Source organism: Aythya ferina (assembly GCF_964211825.1).
Source record: "Aythya ferina genome assembly, chromosome: 8".
Taxonomy (NCBI): Eukaryota; Metazoa; Chordata; class Aves; order Anseriformes; family Anatidae; genus Aythya; species Aythya ferina.
Window position 1 is genome coordinate 2345384 of NC_140304.1, and position 18404 is coordinate 2363787.

The following is an 18404-nucleotide window of genomic DNA, read 5'->3' on the forward strand; positions in this document are numbered from 1 at the left end:
AAATATACTCCTTGAACTAGGACAGGTAAATGAGATGCTACACAGGTATCATTCCTTTTCCTTGGACGGAAAAGGTTTATGTATTTTTTCTTGAATTATTTTATCTCATTTGTAATGAGAGTTATTTACCTCAAATACCTCAGAAGTTAGAAATAATTGTACTGAGCTGCATATTTTACTAGTGTATTTCCTGTAAATCATGGTTTGAGAAGCTACCCCAGCAGGTCCTGAAGGAGGTTAAGAATGGTGCAAACTGCTTTGCTACCTGTTTATTAGGATAAACTGTCCAAAAAAGCATGGAACATTTCTGTGCTCCCAGGTACATGTCACTGAATTTTTCCTCAAGAACTACAAAAACTTTAAAACTGATATCACAAGCCAAATGAACAGCAGTGGACAGGAAAAAGGAAGGCTGCAACTCATTCCCTCTAACAAGCTCTGTATACCATACTAGTCTATTACTTCTCCCACTGCCTTTTCTCATGGAGCTGACCATATTTTATGACAAAGAAAGAAACCCACAGTTAAAACTTAACTGTGAAAAAGGAAAAAAAGATACCAAAAATTTCTTTATGTCACAAAAGCAAAAAGATACTGTGATTAAGTACAGGAAGCAGGCCAGTTAGGAAAACATAAACCTTTCAGAACAGAGCTGAGCTTATAGGTTTTTCCACCACCACTCCCTGCTTCTCACATTATATCAATTGCAGAAGCTCCGTAAGAAAGAGTGGCTGCAGACAGAAGACACCTAACCTTGGGTCTAATGAATAATAATAAAAAAAGTTCTCAAGTCAAAGGTAAACCACTTAAGTGAATTGTGATAAGAACTCCTTCAACATATGTTTTCGAGACCTGTGTGGAATACCTACACCCAAGCCAGCATGTAATGAAGCTCTGATAAATGAGGTCATCTGTAATCAAGCTTTAGTAAGGAGCAAGTAACGAGAACTAAGCGCAGCAGGTCTCCACCAATGATTTTTCTTTAATTTTTTCCACCAGCAGTCTCAATTTCACTGAAAGTGCCCTTTATGAACAATTATGAACAATTCCACTGCTGAAAAACATTTTGGGACCTCAATTACATGTCCTGCTACACGTCCTTCCTTCTGGTACCGATATGGGGCCCCTAAAGGGGCCTGCAAGAAAGCTGAGGAAGGACTCTTACCCGGGAGTGTAGTGATAGGACAAGGGGTAATAATTTTTAACTGAAAAGATGGTAGATTTAGGTAAAACATTACGAAGAAATTCTTCACTGAGAGGGTGGTGAGGCACTGGAACAGGTTGCCCAGAGAAGCTGTAGATGCCCCATCCCTGGAAGTGTTCAAGGCCAAGATGGATGGGGCCCTGGGCAACCTGAACCAGTGGGAGGTGTCCCTGACGTGGCAGGTGGGTGGAAATAAATGATCTTTACAGTCCCTTCTAACCCAAACATTCTGTGATATACAGACCAGACATGCAACCCACATCTCAGAAAAGCGGATTCACAAATAAATTTGTTGAGACGTTCTTACTTTGATTTCAACTTGTTCTTCCATTTCTTTTGTTTTTATTGTAGTGTATTCCTTCTCTAACCTAAAAGTTGGAAATCATAAAGGATGATTAGAAAAATTAGACAATTAATTGGTCTAATAGATAACAAGCAACAGTAGAACACAAAGGCTGATATTTCCTCTGTTTAGACAACTGCTTGAAAGTTGCCAATACATTCCACCTGTGAATACTTGGATTGGACATCTTTGAAATGAAAAGTATTGGCTTTCACAGGAAGCATTTTCCCTGTAATCTTTGTTACTACTTCTGTTTTAAAGAACACCAACTGTTCACTCCACAGTACTGATCATAGACTGCTGACAGAAGAATTGGCAAATTTATTTTGAAAGACCCTGGCACAAATCTGACAGCTGTTCTTGCACTGCAATATACTGCAATAAAGGCCCAGATTAAGAACAGAAGAATTGCCAAATGTAACCCCAGAAAAGCATGAAGTATGCAAACTGGCTTGTTACAGAAGGCAGAAAAGTGAAGACGTGCAACTAACCTTAAAAAAAAAAAAAAAGGTAGCAGCATGCTCAGAATTTCAAACCCAGAGCCAAGATTATCTTACAATTATCAATGGTGTTGCAAAACTTAATGACCTTTATTTTAAACAGTAATAGTCTTGAGTACACATACAGTCTGTAAACTAAAAACCTTATTACGATCTGGCCTAAGTTCTTAAGTTTAAAATCTCTTCCCTACTTCATCCTCACAAGAAAGAGGAAACAAAACCACATGTATCCCACACCACACTGCTTTTTTCTATTCAAATCCTGTTTACAGAAGTTCCATAATTTTCGATAACCGACAGCTTTCTTCAATGAGATTTTTAGGTTACATGAGATATAACTATTACATTCAAAAAAATAGCAAAAGCTGCTTTAGAAGTATTCTCTTGCAAACAGAACTTCAATTCTAACCATTTACAGTAATAAAGTCCCCCAAAATTTAAACATGGAAAATTCAAAGTGAAGTACTGAACAACTAGCTTTAAAGAAACAAACAGTAACCCTAAGCAGTAGCAGTCTTTTCTCAAAATGTTATACCTACTTTTTCATCTTTTTTGCATTGTATTTGACTTGGTAGGATGCTTGGATTAATTTGTCTGGACCACTGTCAAACTGATGTGGAATGACCTTTTGAAAGTGCTAAAAGCAATCAGAGCACAAGATTACATACAGTTAGTAGGTGCAGAGAAATATACACACACTACACATTTCAGGCATCTCTTACAATGATATCAACCTTAACTTACCTGTAACATTCCTTCCATGTCAAGTTGCAGTAATTCTGCTTGGTTCATCTGAAGTAGAGCTAAACCTACTCGAAATACAATCTCTAAACCCTGAAAACAGAAGTTAAAAAATAACCAACAATTATTCATGGCATTATCAACAGCATAGGATGATTCTATTATTTAATTCTATTATTTACTAACATTGGAAAGCTCATCCAGTTTCCTAAACAAGAAAGAGGGAAATTGAAAAATCTCTAAATAACAAATTGGTCTCAAGTTCTTTTTTTGTACAAAGGACAAGTAGTCAGGTTACTTGTCCTGATGTCAGATCCTCCTCAGAGAGGCAAGGGCTGAGGTAAAAATATCTTGAATGACAGTTGTTCTTTATGTAAGCTTAATCAAAAGTATAACACATCTAGTAGAAGAGGGGAAAAAAGGAACAAAAGATAGGTACTTCTCAAAAAAGGATGTTTTAATTTCATGTCATACAATACAATTAACTATTTAAAAAGATGCATAGGAACACCCAACTCAGGAACATCCAAGACACTATATGTAGAGTGTCAGCTAAAAGGATCCACTTTTGACTTAATATTTTCTTAAATTATTATTGCAGAGGAAGGATGTAAACAGATCATAAGCTTTGGTTTGCTGCTAACTACAACCACTCAAAGCTCTACCTCTAAATATGCTTTCAATGTTATACTAACAATGCCAGTGATTAATTCTATAAATTCCTTTGGCTACTTGTCAACTTCTGTGCAATAGTTTTGCCAACATTCCCTCTTCCTGATCTCCTTATCCCCATAGAACTTCAACTTTGGCCTGAAAGCAGAATTCCTTTCTACCCCAAAATACTGGAAAACTGATGTCCCTGTTGCATGATACCATTGCATGGCATCCAGAACTTCTGACAGATAGAGTAGCTCTTCAATAGGCTTAGAATACAAAGTTGCCAAACATGCTTAACATAGTTGCTCTTCCCTGAGAAGCTATGTGCACAAAATCTTCCCATACAAAACAATCTGTTAAGCATAAGGCCTGAAAAACAAGGGTACTTGAGATTTGCCCATCAGAGTGGAATTCATACTGCTACCCAAATAACATCTTAGCATCTAACATGCTTTTAGCATCTACAATTGAAATGGAGAATGTGAGCATTGAGTAGTTACCTCAGACATAAAGATATCAAATATTCTTGTTGCAATTGGTAGTGGAAAAGTTGTAAGAAATATAGTTAGAAACCATGATGATGCATACATAGAAGTGTGAAAACTCTGAGACTGAAAGTGCACATAAAGCTCTGGAAGATGCTCCTGCAAAAGAAAATGAGAAAAAAAATCTGTTAAGCTTTTGCCAGTAGTTTTTATTGTGCACATTGTTTTGACAGATACAAGAAAAAAGTTAACTTTTATTTAGCACAGGCAACAGCTATATAAAACACACAACTAGTGTTATTTGATATGGATGTGAAAAGATAACATTATGAAAACAATATACAGTTCAAACAAAGAGTCCCAGTATAGAATGCTCTACAGTATTTCTGTACTACACAGTACAAAATACAAGAAAACTTCCTGATCCTAATAGTCACAAACTTCTAAATCCTTAAATCACACTTAGAATGGGCTAAGCTACTCACACTTAGAATGGGCTAAGCTACAGAAAGAGCTGGAGAGATCTAGGGTATAAGGCAGATCCCCATGTCTTATCATTCACTATGTGACACCCTCGTATTAGGAACCATATTACAAAACAAGGCGTTTTTTTTTTTTCTTTGTCAGCCTTTTTTTTTTTTTTTAAATGGCTATAAATTGACTATGAAGACATGAATTTTGAATCTCAAATCCAAAAAAGATTAAACATTCACATGCCTAAACTACAGCACCACAAATCCTCATGCTTCAACATTAAACTTTGGCAGACTGTCTGGTTTTAAAAAAGTACATCATATAGCCATGTGGATATGCTTCTCAAGTCCTGAAACCAGCTACTGGCAGAGAACAGCTTATTAGTCAGACATGCCTGCTCTTTAACTGTGATTTCCAAGTCCATTATTACTAGTTACTGAAAAGGGAGTCCAATAGATTTCTGTACACACCTGAATCATGCATTCAAACTGGTACATACAAAGGCCCAGTTCAGCCATGCTTGGTTTAAAGAGTTCTCGTAGTCTGTAATCTTGCATTAATTTAACAAACACGCAAAATGCCTCTTCTTCTGGCATCTATATTAAAACAAACAAAACACAGTAAAAAAATCAGGAAAAGCGTAAGGGTGATGGAGAGGGTTTAGGGTTTTGTGTTTGCTCTTTTTTCTGTAAGAGAGGTATTTATAGCTAATTACTATAATAATCCTTTTGTATATACTGAATCCTATCAAGTGATTTCTAAACTGAAACAGAGGTCTGCAAATTCCTTATAATATACCCTAGCTTATAAAGCAAAAGGCAACTTGAGGATTATAAAATTTGTCAAGTTTAATTTGACCTTAGAGGAGGTTCCATGTAACAGAAATGAAAGTAAGAATTTCATTAATATCTTAAACAACACTCTGCAATCCTATCTTAGCTCTGGGAAATAAGTGTATTCTCTCACCCAGGAAGATAGTATCTTCTTGGTAAAGACAAGACTACAGAGAGTGAGTCTCATTTGATTTGCAGAGTAAGTGGCAGCCCTTGACAACTGCATTGTAACAGAATTATTTTTTTTTAATCTAAAAAACCTCAAACTACCACAATGATGCATTTTAGCTGGGATTTTAAATGTTCACATTTTAACACCATGTTTACCTGCATAAGCAGTAATCCAACTATAAAAGCACTTCCTTGACAGTATCCAACTTCACGATCCACCAAAGAATAAGCCTACAAAATAAAGTTTTAAGACTCTGAACAATTAAAGTCTCATTATTAGTGGAATGAAATAGCTCGTGCTATCATTTTGCTAATAACTTGGTCTTACTCTCTTAATCCCAGAGAGGACAGACATTCTATTCAGAAGTTTTGGTCAAATATTTAGTTGCTACTTGCAGCTGTGAAGGAATATGAACTTTTCTCTCAGATGGCCTTGAAAGCACAAACTAAAGCACACCTAGAAAAAGCTTGCACTTTCCAGCTACATTAATTTGCCGAGTGTAAAAAGGTAAGAGAGGACTGGCATACAAACTGCATAGCATTACCACTTCTACAGGAGACATGACAAAGAAACACTACCTTTCAGAAAAAAATCTGAAGTTTTATTCACAGATGGAAGAAACGTATTGGTTTCCACGCATACTGCACTTTCATCTTGGAATTATAGAAGTTACTATGATTTAGAAACCTGTTAACTCTTCTGTAAAAACTGCTATGGAAAAAAGTCTTTCAAAATTTAAGTTCTGCTACAATGAAGGCAATACAACGACAACTTAATTTTAGGATTGTGTTCTCATTTTGTGCTTAGGTACTAGGTGCTGCACATTAGCCTGCATCTGCCATTTTCTGGTACAACATACAGGTTCAGAAACACTTAAACTGAGTGCTAGTTCTGATTTACAGTGTTCTCACTGTCAACACTGTTTACCTTGCTTCACAGTATATTTTACTCCATTATAATCTCAGCAGTAACCCTGTGATTGTTTTAATGTATGTTTAGTAGGCAAACGTTTTAAATCTCTTATAAAATCATTGACTATAGAAACATTTCAAAGCTATCTTTGAAACTGGAATATAATTTGGTAAGCAGAACTAGTTTAAAAAACTAGAACACATGCAACTGATGCAAGTTCAGTTACTACAATGCAAATTATTTCCAAACTTCTACACACATTCATGTTAAATTATTTTCAAGGACTGAAATACTGTCTTACCTTCATTACATTAAACAAAACCTCCTGTCCAAGACTGTCTTTCTCTTTAAAAAAGTCATGTTCAGGGTATGTTCTAGCAATATCCCTTCTTATTAGTTTCTCGCATGGAGATGTCATCTTCAAAAGCTCTGAATACTGATCCTTTATTGGCATGCTTTGAGCACTGCATAACAATTGCCAAACAATTGCTCTGAAATGATGAGGTATCCCTTTTCGAACAAGCTCCTAAAGCATAAAGAAGGATACAAAATTACTATTTCCTGAAAATAAGCGTAAGCCTGAAGAGCATAACATTTCAAGGAATTAGTTTTCTCACAAGAATATGTTCACAACATGTCACAAATCAATCACATATTTCATGAAATGTAAACCTCTGTTGCAGCCTGATAGGTTACTGGCAGCTAACTACAGTGAGTCACATCATTTTAAGTGGCTAAATTAGCTAATAAAATTAGTTCTTCCCCTACCCCATAAGCTTCTTCAAAAACCTGAATATTAAAAAAATATATACATTTTTTAAAAAGAACCCCCTTACCCAGAATTTAATAATTATTTTTCACAAAATACTAATGAAGACAACACCCTTAATTATATTTGTAGTTTAAGATACAATAAATTACTGGTAAAAAATAATTCCAAATACAAGTAAACAATAAAGTGGAACTAACCACAACATAGCCAATCAGAATAAAATAGCACAATGCTACTATTGGAAGTTATTTGACACACTTGACAGATGCATCTAATTTCACTGGTGTGCCAGTATTTCCAAGTTCTTTTTTGTTTTAAGAAAGTATTTATTTTCTGACACTTTACCAAGAAGACATTAGGTTCACATCTACTGAACTAACTTTACATTCCTAAAAAACAAAAACAAGAAAAATCACCAGCTACGTATCATACAACTCAAACCTTCCCAGATAAATAGATCTGAGAACCAGATTCCAAGTTTGGTACTTGTCTTTTCAGAAAGCACAAGTAGGAAGTAGTCTTGTTGCTTGATCTGAAAAAATTGATGAAAAAAGTATGAGTCAGGAAGTTTACAGACTTAGTAGTACTTTCTGCAACTAGGATCAATCTGACCTAGAAGACCCCCTCTTTAAGACAAGAAGGTTCCTTTCTTGTTTTAAACCTTAAGAACTATTATCACGTATGCTGTCTCCTACATGATAGTTTATTTTGCTTACTAGTATTTATTCTGAAGCCAGTCATCTTCTATTGTGCAAAGCATCCTCCTTTTCCTATTTATCCAAGTATTTTTCCTACTTGTCCAAGTAGGAAGATACCAAGCCAGAAAGATTAGCTAATTTAACAGTGATACTTTAAGGGACAGTCCTGCTTTGAATTACTTAAACTTTGACACAGGAGCTTTACATCACTGACCTCAGCTTTCTAACATCCACAAGATACCCAGCCATTGTCAGAACCATCCTAGTAATGTCACTTCAACTATTTGTCCAGTGCATGACACAACTGTGACACCCTATATTATTTCCTACATCTCCAAGACAAGCCTAACACATCAGCTTTCCACATCTGTCTCTAGCTATTATGTCAACAACACACTATCAGATTGCAGATGAGTCATCTAATGACTCAGAAAGGATAAAAATAAAAACAAAGCATTAACAAGTGATCCGTTGCCTTAAGATACAATGCACCTGCTTGACAAAAATAACAGGGTCAGTACCTTCATCATTCCTAGAGGAACTGCAGGAAAACACACCTATTAAATATCAATAAGATTATGGTATTTTACATAGTATTATGCATACTGTAATGCAGGACTTCTTGTGTCTTCTTTTAGAATCTCCCCATAAACAGGAAGGGTGCTCCAAAGCAGAACGAAGACACACAAACAGAACTTACCACATACACAAGAAGGCATATACACCTATGCCTAAAGCTTCAAGAACTTGCTAGGTATCTAATAACTTCAGACTAGGTTTCATAGTCAAGACAAAGAGATGGCTATGCTGCTAAAAATCATACCTACTAGTACCATCCTGAAAAGGGTATGGATGTTCCCATATTCCATTTTAATTTCAGGATAACAAAGCTTAGGTTGACTTTTGACAAACACAAAAACAAAAACACACCTGAGAATTATTTAACAAGCAGTGAAAAACTCATTAGCAATATATAGTTAAATATTTACTAAAAGTTAGTCAAACACTCCCTAAATGATACTTGACCAGCAGTAAAAGTGAGTGACACATGACACTTTAAAACGTCCACATGCAGGCAGTTCAAACACTGAACCCTATCCAACCAGATCTACTTATTGTCATCCCACTTGTGCTTTTTTTTTTTTTTTTTTTTTTTCCTTTTGCAAGGTTCATGTGGCCTTCTTTTCACAGCATTTTGGGAACACCTTTCCAGAAACTGTTTTCCCTATGCAAGCATAAAGTCTTGAATTCATTTTCATCCCATTTCCTCTCTCAAGTCATGTTCTTTCTTCACAACTGCTTCACATAAAAGATACTTTGCTTTAGCCCATTGTTCTGCCTTCCCACAACCTATTCACACACACACACACACTTCAAACTGCTCAAAAGACCTTGAAATTTGTATTCTGCACATAAAACTACTGACTACAGCCAATAAAGAACCACAGCAGAACAGACTGCCTACGAACAAAAATCCCACGCTGCTGTACTTGCTGCTTCTGAAACACAAATATGTTAAATGCCTTAGATGCTTTTTAGTTTGAATTTGAAGTATAACTGAACTCTGCTGCTGCATAAACCCACAACCGACCCAGACTGAACACATACTGGTCACAATTTGTCTGGCCCACTCAGAGTTCAAAAACTGCGTGTTCTTCCACTTAAGGGCATCCCTGGGGTCAAGTTACTTGGCATGCACAGTGAAACTAAATTCCTATCAGATCTTCATACAGTAGAATTAAGCCCTCTAGTGATAATGTTTTTAAAGAGATGGCTGTTCAGTGGGAAAATAATCATAGCATCCAGCTGTTGTATGACTAAGCAGGTAATTCCATTTTGAAAATGTAGTATATCTCCCCTGTATTCAAGGAATCTCTCATTACAAATATGCTGAAATCTCTGGTATGCATCTAATTTCAATAAGACATGCTAGGCAAAACTAAAGCCTAGTAATGATTATGTAGGAAGCACAAAGTCTTCGGAATTGAAGCAGAATTAATCAGAAGCTTCTATTACATATTTAAAAGAATACAGCCAACAGGAAAATAAAAAGCTATCACTTATATCACATTACAAATATATCCTACAAAAGCTGTCCAGCTACTACCTTAACTTGCTTTTCTTTCTTTTTCCGTACATCTTCCCATTCATTCACAATCCTCCCCCACAGGATCCACGAGTCTTCTTCAAGATGGCTGAGATTGCTAGAAGCTGATGAGCTAGATACAAGAGAAGATCCACTATTTCTTCTTGACCCATTTACTGATCGCAGGGATTTGCTATCAGTTTCCAGGAGCCTACAAAGAAAGCATGAAAAAAAATTAGTCATTCTTATCACAGTATCATACTACTAATAGTTTGTTTACAAGTCAGTTCTTCAAACTCTTAAAGAAGATATCCAGAGGTTCAGCAGTACAGTTTTTCCACCCATACTAAATTTGAGAACAACTGCTCAATGTTACTTTTTTTTTCTTGAGTTCAAGCAATTCCGAAGACAGAAGAGCACCCCACATTGCAGCCTTTCAAGAAAGGGATAAAAATGCCTTAAAATTCGTCAGCACTAACAGAAGTGAGATTTTAATACAAATTCTTTGTGATCTCACAAACTAGATCTTAAAATGTGAAAAGATCAAATTAGAGAAAGTACAAAAGCATTGCAAGTCCAACTCTTTCATACATTTACCAACTAGAGATTAACAGACCTACAGGAAATATTGGTGAGTTTTATTTTAAGGTGTAAGTACCAGCAAGAGGATTTGATTTTACTAGCAATAGAAAATGGGGCTGTCATGCATCACTCTGACAAAGAGAACACGAATACAAGCAAGTTAAATATTCTTACTAATATCCTAACAATAGTGTCAAATGTCAAGTCCTAGAAAAGACAGTAATTTTAAAGCAAAGACAAAAGAAGCCTGCAAAAAAGCTACCCGTTTACACATTTTTCATTCTATTTTTAATGGCAATGTAAATACAGACAATCATTAAAACTCAAAGCAATTTTGGAATGCCTGAAGTTTGCTGACAACTGTTCAAATTAACATGGTGTTTTGTAAGTGCACGAGAGAAGTCTCAGACCTAAAGAATATGAACCAGGCAACAACAGCTGTTAGTACAGCTAATGAATGGGTAATTAAATCCTGGAGCTCAGACATGAGAACTTCACTGATTATCAGGTAGCAAGGTATATTAAAGACATGCCAAGTGCTGGACAGGTTCCTACAGACTTCAGGGCACTGACCTGTGCTGCCTCCTACAGGGAGGATGAAATCTCAGTACTTCTGCTTTGGAAGAAGAAAAAAAAATCACGGATTTCCCTGCTAGCTGGCTGCTATGATCATCAATTTCACAAGGAGGTAGAGACAGATGGGGATCCATGGCAAAAAGGCCTCCTCTGTTTATCCGCAACTCATACTGAGCCCCATAAGCGGGGGGAAGGTTCTTTTTTAGACCACATGTTAGCTAAGAGCGAGAATTGAAGAGTAACTTAAAAAAAAATGTGTTTTGCTGTATCAAGTTTTATTTGTGCTTGAACTTCCACGAATTCTAATGCTTGTAAAGCAGACAGATATGGTTGATTAATTTCTCATGCATCTGCACAAAATCTAAAAGACTTCCAGTATTTTAGCAAGGTCAAGTCAGGTTTTAGATATTTAGTAATTTATAGCCCTTCTACACAAGTTTCAGAGTACCTACAATTCAAGCTCTCAACTAAGGTAGAGTTATTTACATTATCTTTCCCTGCACCTAGCTTTCACCTATTTTTTTAATGCAAATTAGAATAAATGTATTTTCATTAATGAAAATAACAAGTACAGTCTCTGCAGAAGTACTTAATTATTTTGAGAAAGTTTGTTTGAAGGCCATACTGTAAGTTTTTTTTTTCACAATTGATTTCAATTTAGTTCATATTAAGACAATGCAGAAAAATCTAATTTTGAAAAAAAAAATCAAAAACGTGTTTAGAAACCTGATTTATACTGGTGCGTAATGGAAACAGTTTGGAATTCCTTTGCTAGTCTGGGCCAGTATCAAAAGATCAAAGTAATGACAGAGGAAAAAACAAGCACAGAAGAAATATGATTATAAATACGATTACAAAAACCCTTACAACTGTAAAAGACTGACTAGTTACTTTCCGTTTTCACAGCTTCTGATAAAAGTTATGCCAGATTTCAGTAATTTGACCTTACCTGGATAAGCTCATTGTCCATAGATTTAAAAACGGGAAACTTGTTATAAAGCAAGTAGCATGCAAGTTCCGTGGTGTTCAGTGACTGTTTTCTTCACCTAAAACTTAATAAATGATTTACTAATGCCAAACAACTCCAACAGGACTCTGGACTGAGCTACCTCACTATTCTGAGGAGGCTTTCAGTATAATTGGATTATAGAATCCTTGATACCTTCATAACTTGATACAGTTTGAGTTTTTTCAGTTTCTAACTTGTTTAAACAATTCAAATTCTTCTTATTCATGTGAAAGTCAACAATGGAAATGAAACCTTTAAAGTTATCCATCGCCAACTATTCTTCCATTAAGCAGAAACAAGAACTTCCCTGTGTTCAGAGTACAATTCCTTGTCAAAGTGTCACTGTGCTAAAACGCAGATTCAAACTTTTCCTGAACTACAGTGCACCTCACATGATTAAATAAATACAAACTTGGTGCTCTAAAGTATTGTATCTCACAAGAAAAGGTACATTTAATGAGACCTGATAGGACAGACTTTGATTAGAACTCATCAACAAAAGAAGACTAAATATAGGATTGAACAACAGATCTGGTTAAAAAAAAAAAAAAAAAAATCAAATGAAACCCAACAAGTTTTCTTAACTTTTACTAAATGCAAAAAGCTAACCTGAAGAAGATTAGCAAGCCCAAGTTCACATTCAGCTTTCAACAATCAAACTAGTCTAACTGCAGGGTGTAATATGACTACTCTAGAGGCAGAAGCATTATGCCCTAACACAGATAAGCAGTCCAAAGAACAGATATTACTGCTTTTCGTATAGAAGTTAGTCCCTTGGTCATGAATAGAGCTGAAAACCTCAGATTAAATGCCAATTAGCTTTCTACAAAGAACTATTTATCTCCGTTTTTTCTTCTTTTAATAAATTTTGAATTGCTACTAGCATGGTAAAAAAAAGTTACACAATACATCCTCAAAGGAGCGACCATCCCATAAACCATAAGGAAAGGAGGATGAGGTGGTTTAGAAGCAGGTTTCCATTCTTCATCAAAAACTTCCATGTAAACTGCATTTGTATTAGGCTGCAGAATATGGATATGAGAGAAGATATGCCAGGAGACACAGTGGCATTAGCCCCACCTTCCAGTTACTCTCCTCCTCTACTGAAAGTTACTACCCTCACAGCTAAATCAGTAGAATAAAACCACAAGTACCACAGCTGCCCCACTGCAAAGTCCAGCAAGCTAACAGATGCTGGAGCAAAAGCCAGTTTGAGCTCAACTGTCAGTTTCTGCACTTTCCTGAAGCACAAGGGACAGCAAACTTCAATGGAAGGCAGCAGATAGCTATAGAGCTTCAGTAAGTCTGAAAGCTATTGGAACTCAAATTCTCCTTTACCGTCAACCTCTCATAGGCTACTAAAACGTACTTCTCAAATACAACCAAACATTGCAAGAGGCCATAAAACATAAAAAAATCATGTCTCAAGAGTGGAAATAAGGGTTCTAGAAATTCAGCATTAAGAAATCATATGGTCCAATTTTATTTCTGAATGAGATTGTCAATTTGCAATGACTACGCAAGTCAATAGCAACTGATCCAAACAAAAGTGGGATCTTAAACACAGATGGTGCAGATAAATATAAAAGCATGCAAAGGCTGCAAAGAGAATGGCAGTCTACACAAAAAAAAAAAAGTCCAGAGAAACAAGACTAATTAGAGATTTACCTTTCATGAAATTAAGGTATTATGCACCAGTCACCATTAGCATACCAGCAGAATGCACCTAGTATTTCTTGCAAATAACAGATGGTTGAACACTGTCTCCAGCCACACAACACTGGAGAAGATTCAAAGCCTCCTCTATTAGCTGTACCTGTACTAGACTAGGTACCCTGATCCGCAGACTAAATTACAGAACACGAACTGAAAAATTTTGCTTGAGCCCTTAAACTGTATAAGTAGCAGAAAAGCAGCCTCTGCTTTCCTAGTGTTTCCAACTAAGTTTTATGAACTAAATTTTACTCCATGTAAACCAGTAAACAAGTAACATGCTAAAGGCTAAATGTGAGCATGTTGTATAGTGGAAAGCAAGAAAACAATGCGATTCTGAGGTCTTTCACATTTCAAGAAGCTAATAGAAATATCATTTTCATTTAAGAAGGTGAGTTTATACAAAAGTATCAACCCTAAGATACTCTATTTTAAATTGAATACTGAAGACCGTGTGGCTCCACTGTAAGTTCTTCGGATAAGAGGCTGTTATAAACATTCATGTAAGACTAGTAGAGAAAGACACCCTCGAACATTCCACAAAAACAAAGCATCTAAAACACACGTCTCAAGAATGTCAATTCTTTATCTTAGGGGCCTTGAAACAAAAGTGTTCTGCCATGCAGTTTTTAACCAAACCTCCTTTAGCAGTCTCTGCTGAAACTGCAACAACCTAATTTTAGTCTAAATTATTATATCCTGAAGACCAAGGTGTTTTCCATTCACCTGTTCTGTTCCTCAAGTTTAGCCAGTAATTCTAAGTCGTCTGGACTCAGCTGTGTTGGTGAAGATGGCGATAATGCAGGCGTAGACAGAGTGGTAGAGGAAGATGTAGTGTGCAAGGAGGCAGATGGACTCGCCACCTGACTGGCCATTTGACTGACGGTGTGAGATACAGTGTTCTTCACCCATGAGAGAGTAGAGCTCAGCTTCCCTGCAACCTTGTCTGTCGCCACCTGTGATGACAAAAAGAGGTTGCAATGGTTGTTTATTAATCTTTTCAGTCAACCTGCTGTCACTGAACAGAGGAAAAAAGATACAATATACATGAACTAACATTGGGATTATTTATTTTTCCAAAACACCCAAAGCTGTCAGAAGCAACACAAGGAACAAAAGCAATAAAAATAGTACAGAAGTAGTGACATGCAAGTATGCTGCTAATACACAAAGAAAGATAGAGGAATTTGTGATATATGTTCAACAGCTGTTTTTTGCAGTAAATACTGCAGATCAGTTAAGACTTCCCATTACAAAATGGAATAGAAATAAAAGCTTACTTTAAAAAAAATCTTAAAAAAAAAAAAAAAACAAAACACAAAAACGTAGAAAAATATATATATAAAGAAGCAGTCAACTACTTCACTGAAGCAGCATAAGTGTATCAGTGTAAATACCCCAACCGCCCTGGCTTCTGCTAATCTTCATTAACCCCCTACAGTGACAGACCAGAGGAGCAGACACCACATTTCTACACTACAAAGTAAAAGATCCTCTAGCATCTGCAGAAAACTGTCACAAAGCATTTAAGTTCATTAATCCACAACTGCTCCTGACTGCCTTCCATCAGGCAGCTCTTCCACTGTCAGCTCTTCTGCTTCCTGACTTCCTCATCAGGTCATCCCTGCACAAGCAAGTGTCTGTGACCCCAACCCCACTGCCAGCTCCCAATTCTGGGGCTCAAGAGGGCTCAGGGGCACTCTTGAGAGGTGCACCTGGAGCAGAAGGGAGCTCTGAGCTGGCAGCCAGGGGAATCCATCTGTCAGGAATCAGCAGGGGCTGATCACAACAGCATGTGGACTGCAGTAACGCTGGTCAAGGACTACAGAGTAAAGCAGCCAGCCTCGCCAGTTCTTTTGTTGATTTCTTCACTAATCACAAGATAAGGAAGAGCAGCAGCTGCTGGAGATGTTTTCTCATGAACACTCACTACACCTTCCTTCAACCACCAAAGGCACAAGAGACCTTGACCTACACTGATTCACCAGCTCAGCATGAACCCGGGTTTGATTTCTGTCCTAGCCCAACTGGAGACAACCTAGACACACCTGAAAAGAAGAGTGAGTTGCCTAGCAAACTTCTCAAAAACAAAACCAGATTGAAGAGGAAATTCTCCTGAAGCAGTGCTGCTGACAACTGTTAATTTAGATCTCATCTGACTTCCTCAAAATAATGAATTGCTCAGCGGTTGTCACAATTCTGCAATACAGCTTATACAGTACTTGCTAAGATACTAAAAACCTTAAACAACAGGAAAAAAATGCTCCCCAAGGTCCTCTAACAGAATTCAATTAAAGCATAATTTCAAATGGAAAAAGTAACTCCATCTCAGCCCAGGGGCTGCTATCGGACAGCCCTTTCTAAATGGAGAAATAGGAACCTTCGCAAATCATACCAAATTCCCTCTTTTCATACTGCCTTTCAAATATTAAGGTGTGGGATGGGAAAACTGGTTTTGATTAGATGAAAGCACTCACAGCCAAAAAGTTAGATTTGATTCCCACAAGCTCAAATCAAGGGGAGAAAAAAGCCTTCCAACCACCAGATTGTTGTACAAAGTATTTGTGAGAGGTAGAAAAAACATCCCTTAAAAGGCATAAACACATTAGCCAGAACTAGACACCATGCCTTCACTCATTGCATCACATACCCTGAAGCTGTGATTTACAGGAATCCATCTTCTGTGATCAGAACACTCAAATCCAAAATGCACGTTCATCTCTTTTTTCATAGTCTAACACACCATGCCTTTGCTTCCAAAACTTTATTTCTTATCCTCATTTGACTTCGATCTTTCTCATCCTATTTATCTGCAGTATATCCATAATATCCTCCCCATAAGACATTTACCCAGTGATTTTCTCTTTATTTTTTCCTCTCACCCTGAATCAAACATATTGCTTGAAGATGTACTAGAAATCCAGAACATGCTAGCCAAAGCATCTAACTAATAAAACGCTTCAGTAATGAGATACGCTGTTAGCCCAAGTAGCAGATGCCCACACAGCAAGTCTCTAACCCTCCATCAGCTAGTTAGGAACAAAACACATCCAAACCTAAACAGGACAGAAATATCTACTAACCTAATGCTTCAGTGTACCACCCAAGCTCTCTGCAACACAGGATGCTTGGGGATGACCAAGTTTTCAGGGTGAACATGTGATGCTGCAGGGTATCTGGGTCGGGGATGGCAAAAACACCAGTAAGCGTACAAGCAAACAGTTTAACACCTCTCTGCTTTAGAAATGTCATGTTGCTTAGCACAACATTTTGGAAAGACTGAAAAAGGCAGTACTGTCAAACCTTTGATGTTTTCTGTGGTGTTTTTCAACAGTCTCCTCACTCTCCTAAACACATTTCTTCTAAAAACTGATTACTTAACTAGCAGTATTTCCACAGACCTACAGCCATGCCTCCCTTTTGCAGAGCATCATTGACATAGCCAATTTTCAACCATCCTTCCATTTGCTACTCTTTATTATTGTGGCAAAGGGTGCACAGCTGTTTGCAGCAATACCAAGGACAGCCAGATACTCCACAGCCTGAGGGGTCTCCCTCAAGAGCCTGCTAATTAACCAGACTGAGAACACAAGTGCTGCTTGCAGGAACACCAATGCTTTCCACTGAAGAAGGCCAGGTCTGTAGACCAGCAGGCAGGATCATGCCCACCTCACCCTCTGCAGCATTCTCAACTGAGCAGACAGCTCAGCTCCAAACCAGAGTCATTGAGGCTCCAAGGCAGAACAGTGCAGCAGCTCCCAGGTTGCCACAGAGCTTACGTCCAACAGATGAAGAGCACAGGGAGAGCTCATTTGCATCTGCCTGCCTAATTAGGAGGTATCTACCTGGTCTTAAGTGCAGGAATTTTGAGTTTGAAAAGATCAATCTTTAAAGAGACAGGGGAACAAAACCAAACAATGGCTAAGCCACTAAAGACCTTCTACCCCACTACAGGTTCCAGTGAGAGAACAGTTAGCGCTGCTCACCTACCTGGTCAAGCACCAGGCAAGGCACAGACCTATGGCTGCTTCTTTAAGCTACAGCAAAGGTAACAGACATTTATATTGAGCTCTGTACAGGTATGTGATACGTGCACTTCACATATGTCAACTAAAATACATGAACTCCTCATCTCAGCTTTAAGTTTAGCATCTGAAATCAGCTGCTGATCAGTGCAATACTGTGTTAGGTTTGAGTTATTCCAAATGAATACTGCAGTGGAACAACAGATTCAATATTTTATGTAAGGCCAGCTGTAGGCAGGCCACAGCATCCCATATCACATATGTATTATCTGAATATTTTTGCCTGAGAATCTCATAGGTATGCTGTAGCACCCTACCGTAAGTCCCAAAATGTTACCATCACATTTGCTACACAGACAATATTTGTTTTTCAAGAAAAACAAATTTTTCAGTCTATTTAGACTTATTGACAAAAAAAGATATTTCACTGTAGACACTGAGTTCAGTTAATATGTGCATTCTGCGCTTCCCTGAAAGCAGTGTGTCTTAAATCTTATCTTAATTACCTGAATTATTCTCTCAACTATTTTTATCACACAAAGGAAAAAAAAATGCAAGCCCTACACAAACATTAATATGTATACTATATGTATTTCACATCCTCTCTCTATCCTTTCTTCTC

At 37.2% G+C, this 18404-nt stretch overlaps 1 protein-coding gene across 18 annotated transcripts in view; it reads right to left on the minus strand.

Annotated features, from left to right (window-relative positions):
• Window positions 1-18404, minus strand: part of EVI5 (ecotropic viral integration site 5) — a 75264-nt gene that overhangs the window by 50091 nt on the left and 6769 nt on the right. For 15 of the 18 annotated variants that reach the window (XM_084528319.1, XM_084528309.1, XM_084528315.1 and 12 more), the window contains exons 2-10: window positions 14484-14713; window positions 9899-10088; window positions 6623-6847; window positions 5565-5639; window positions 4875-5000; window positions 3946-4089; window positions 2792-2881; window positions 2587-2684; window positions 1512-1572 (exon numbers count right to left, since the gene is read on the minus strand). In XM_084528319.1, coding sequence (XP_084384445.1) covers window positions 1512-1572; window positions 2587-2684; window positions 2792-2881; window positions 3946-4089; window positions 4875-5000; window positions 5565-5639; window positions 6623-6847; window positions 9899-10088; window positions 14484-14713 — 1239 coding nt within the window. Of the gene's footprint in view, window positions 1-1511; window positions 1573-2586; window positions 2685-2791; window positions 2882-3945; window positions 4090-4874; window positions 5001-5564; window positions 5640-6622; window positions 6848-7509; window positions 7626-9898; window positions 10089-11984; window positions 12088-14483; window positions 14714-18404 lie in introns of those variants that run through there. The other 3 variants (XM_084528312.1, XM_084528310.1, XM_084528313.1) reach the window with 3 other exon arrangements.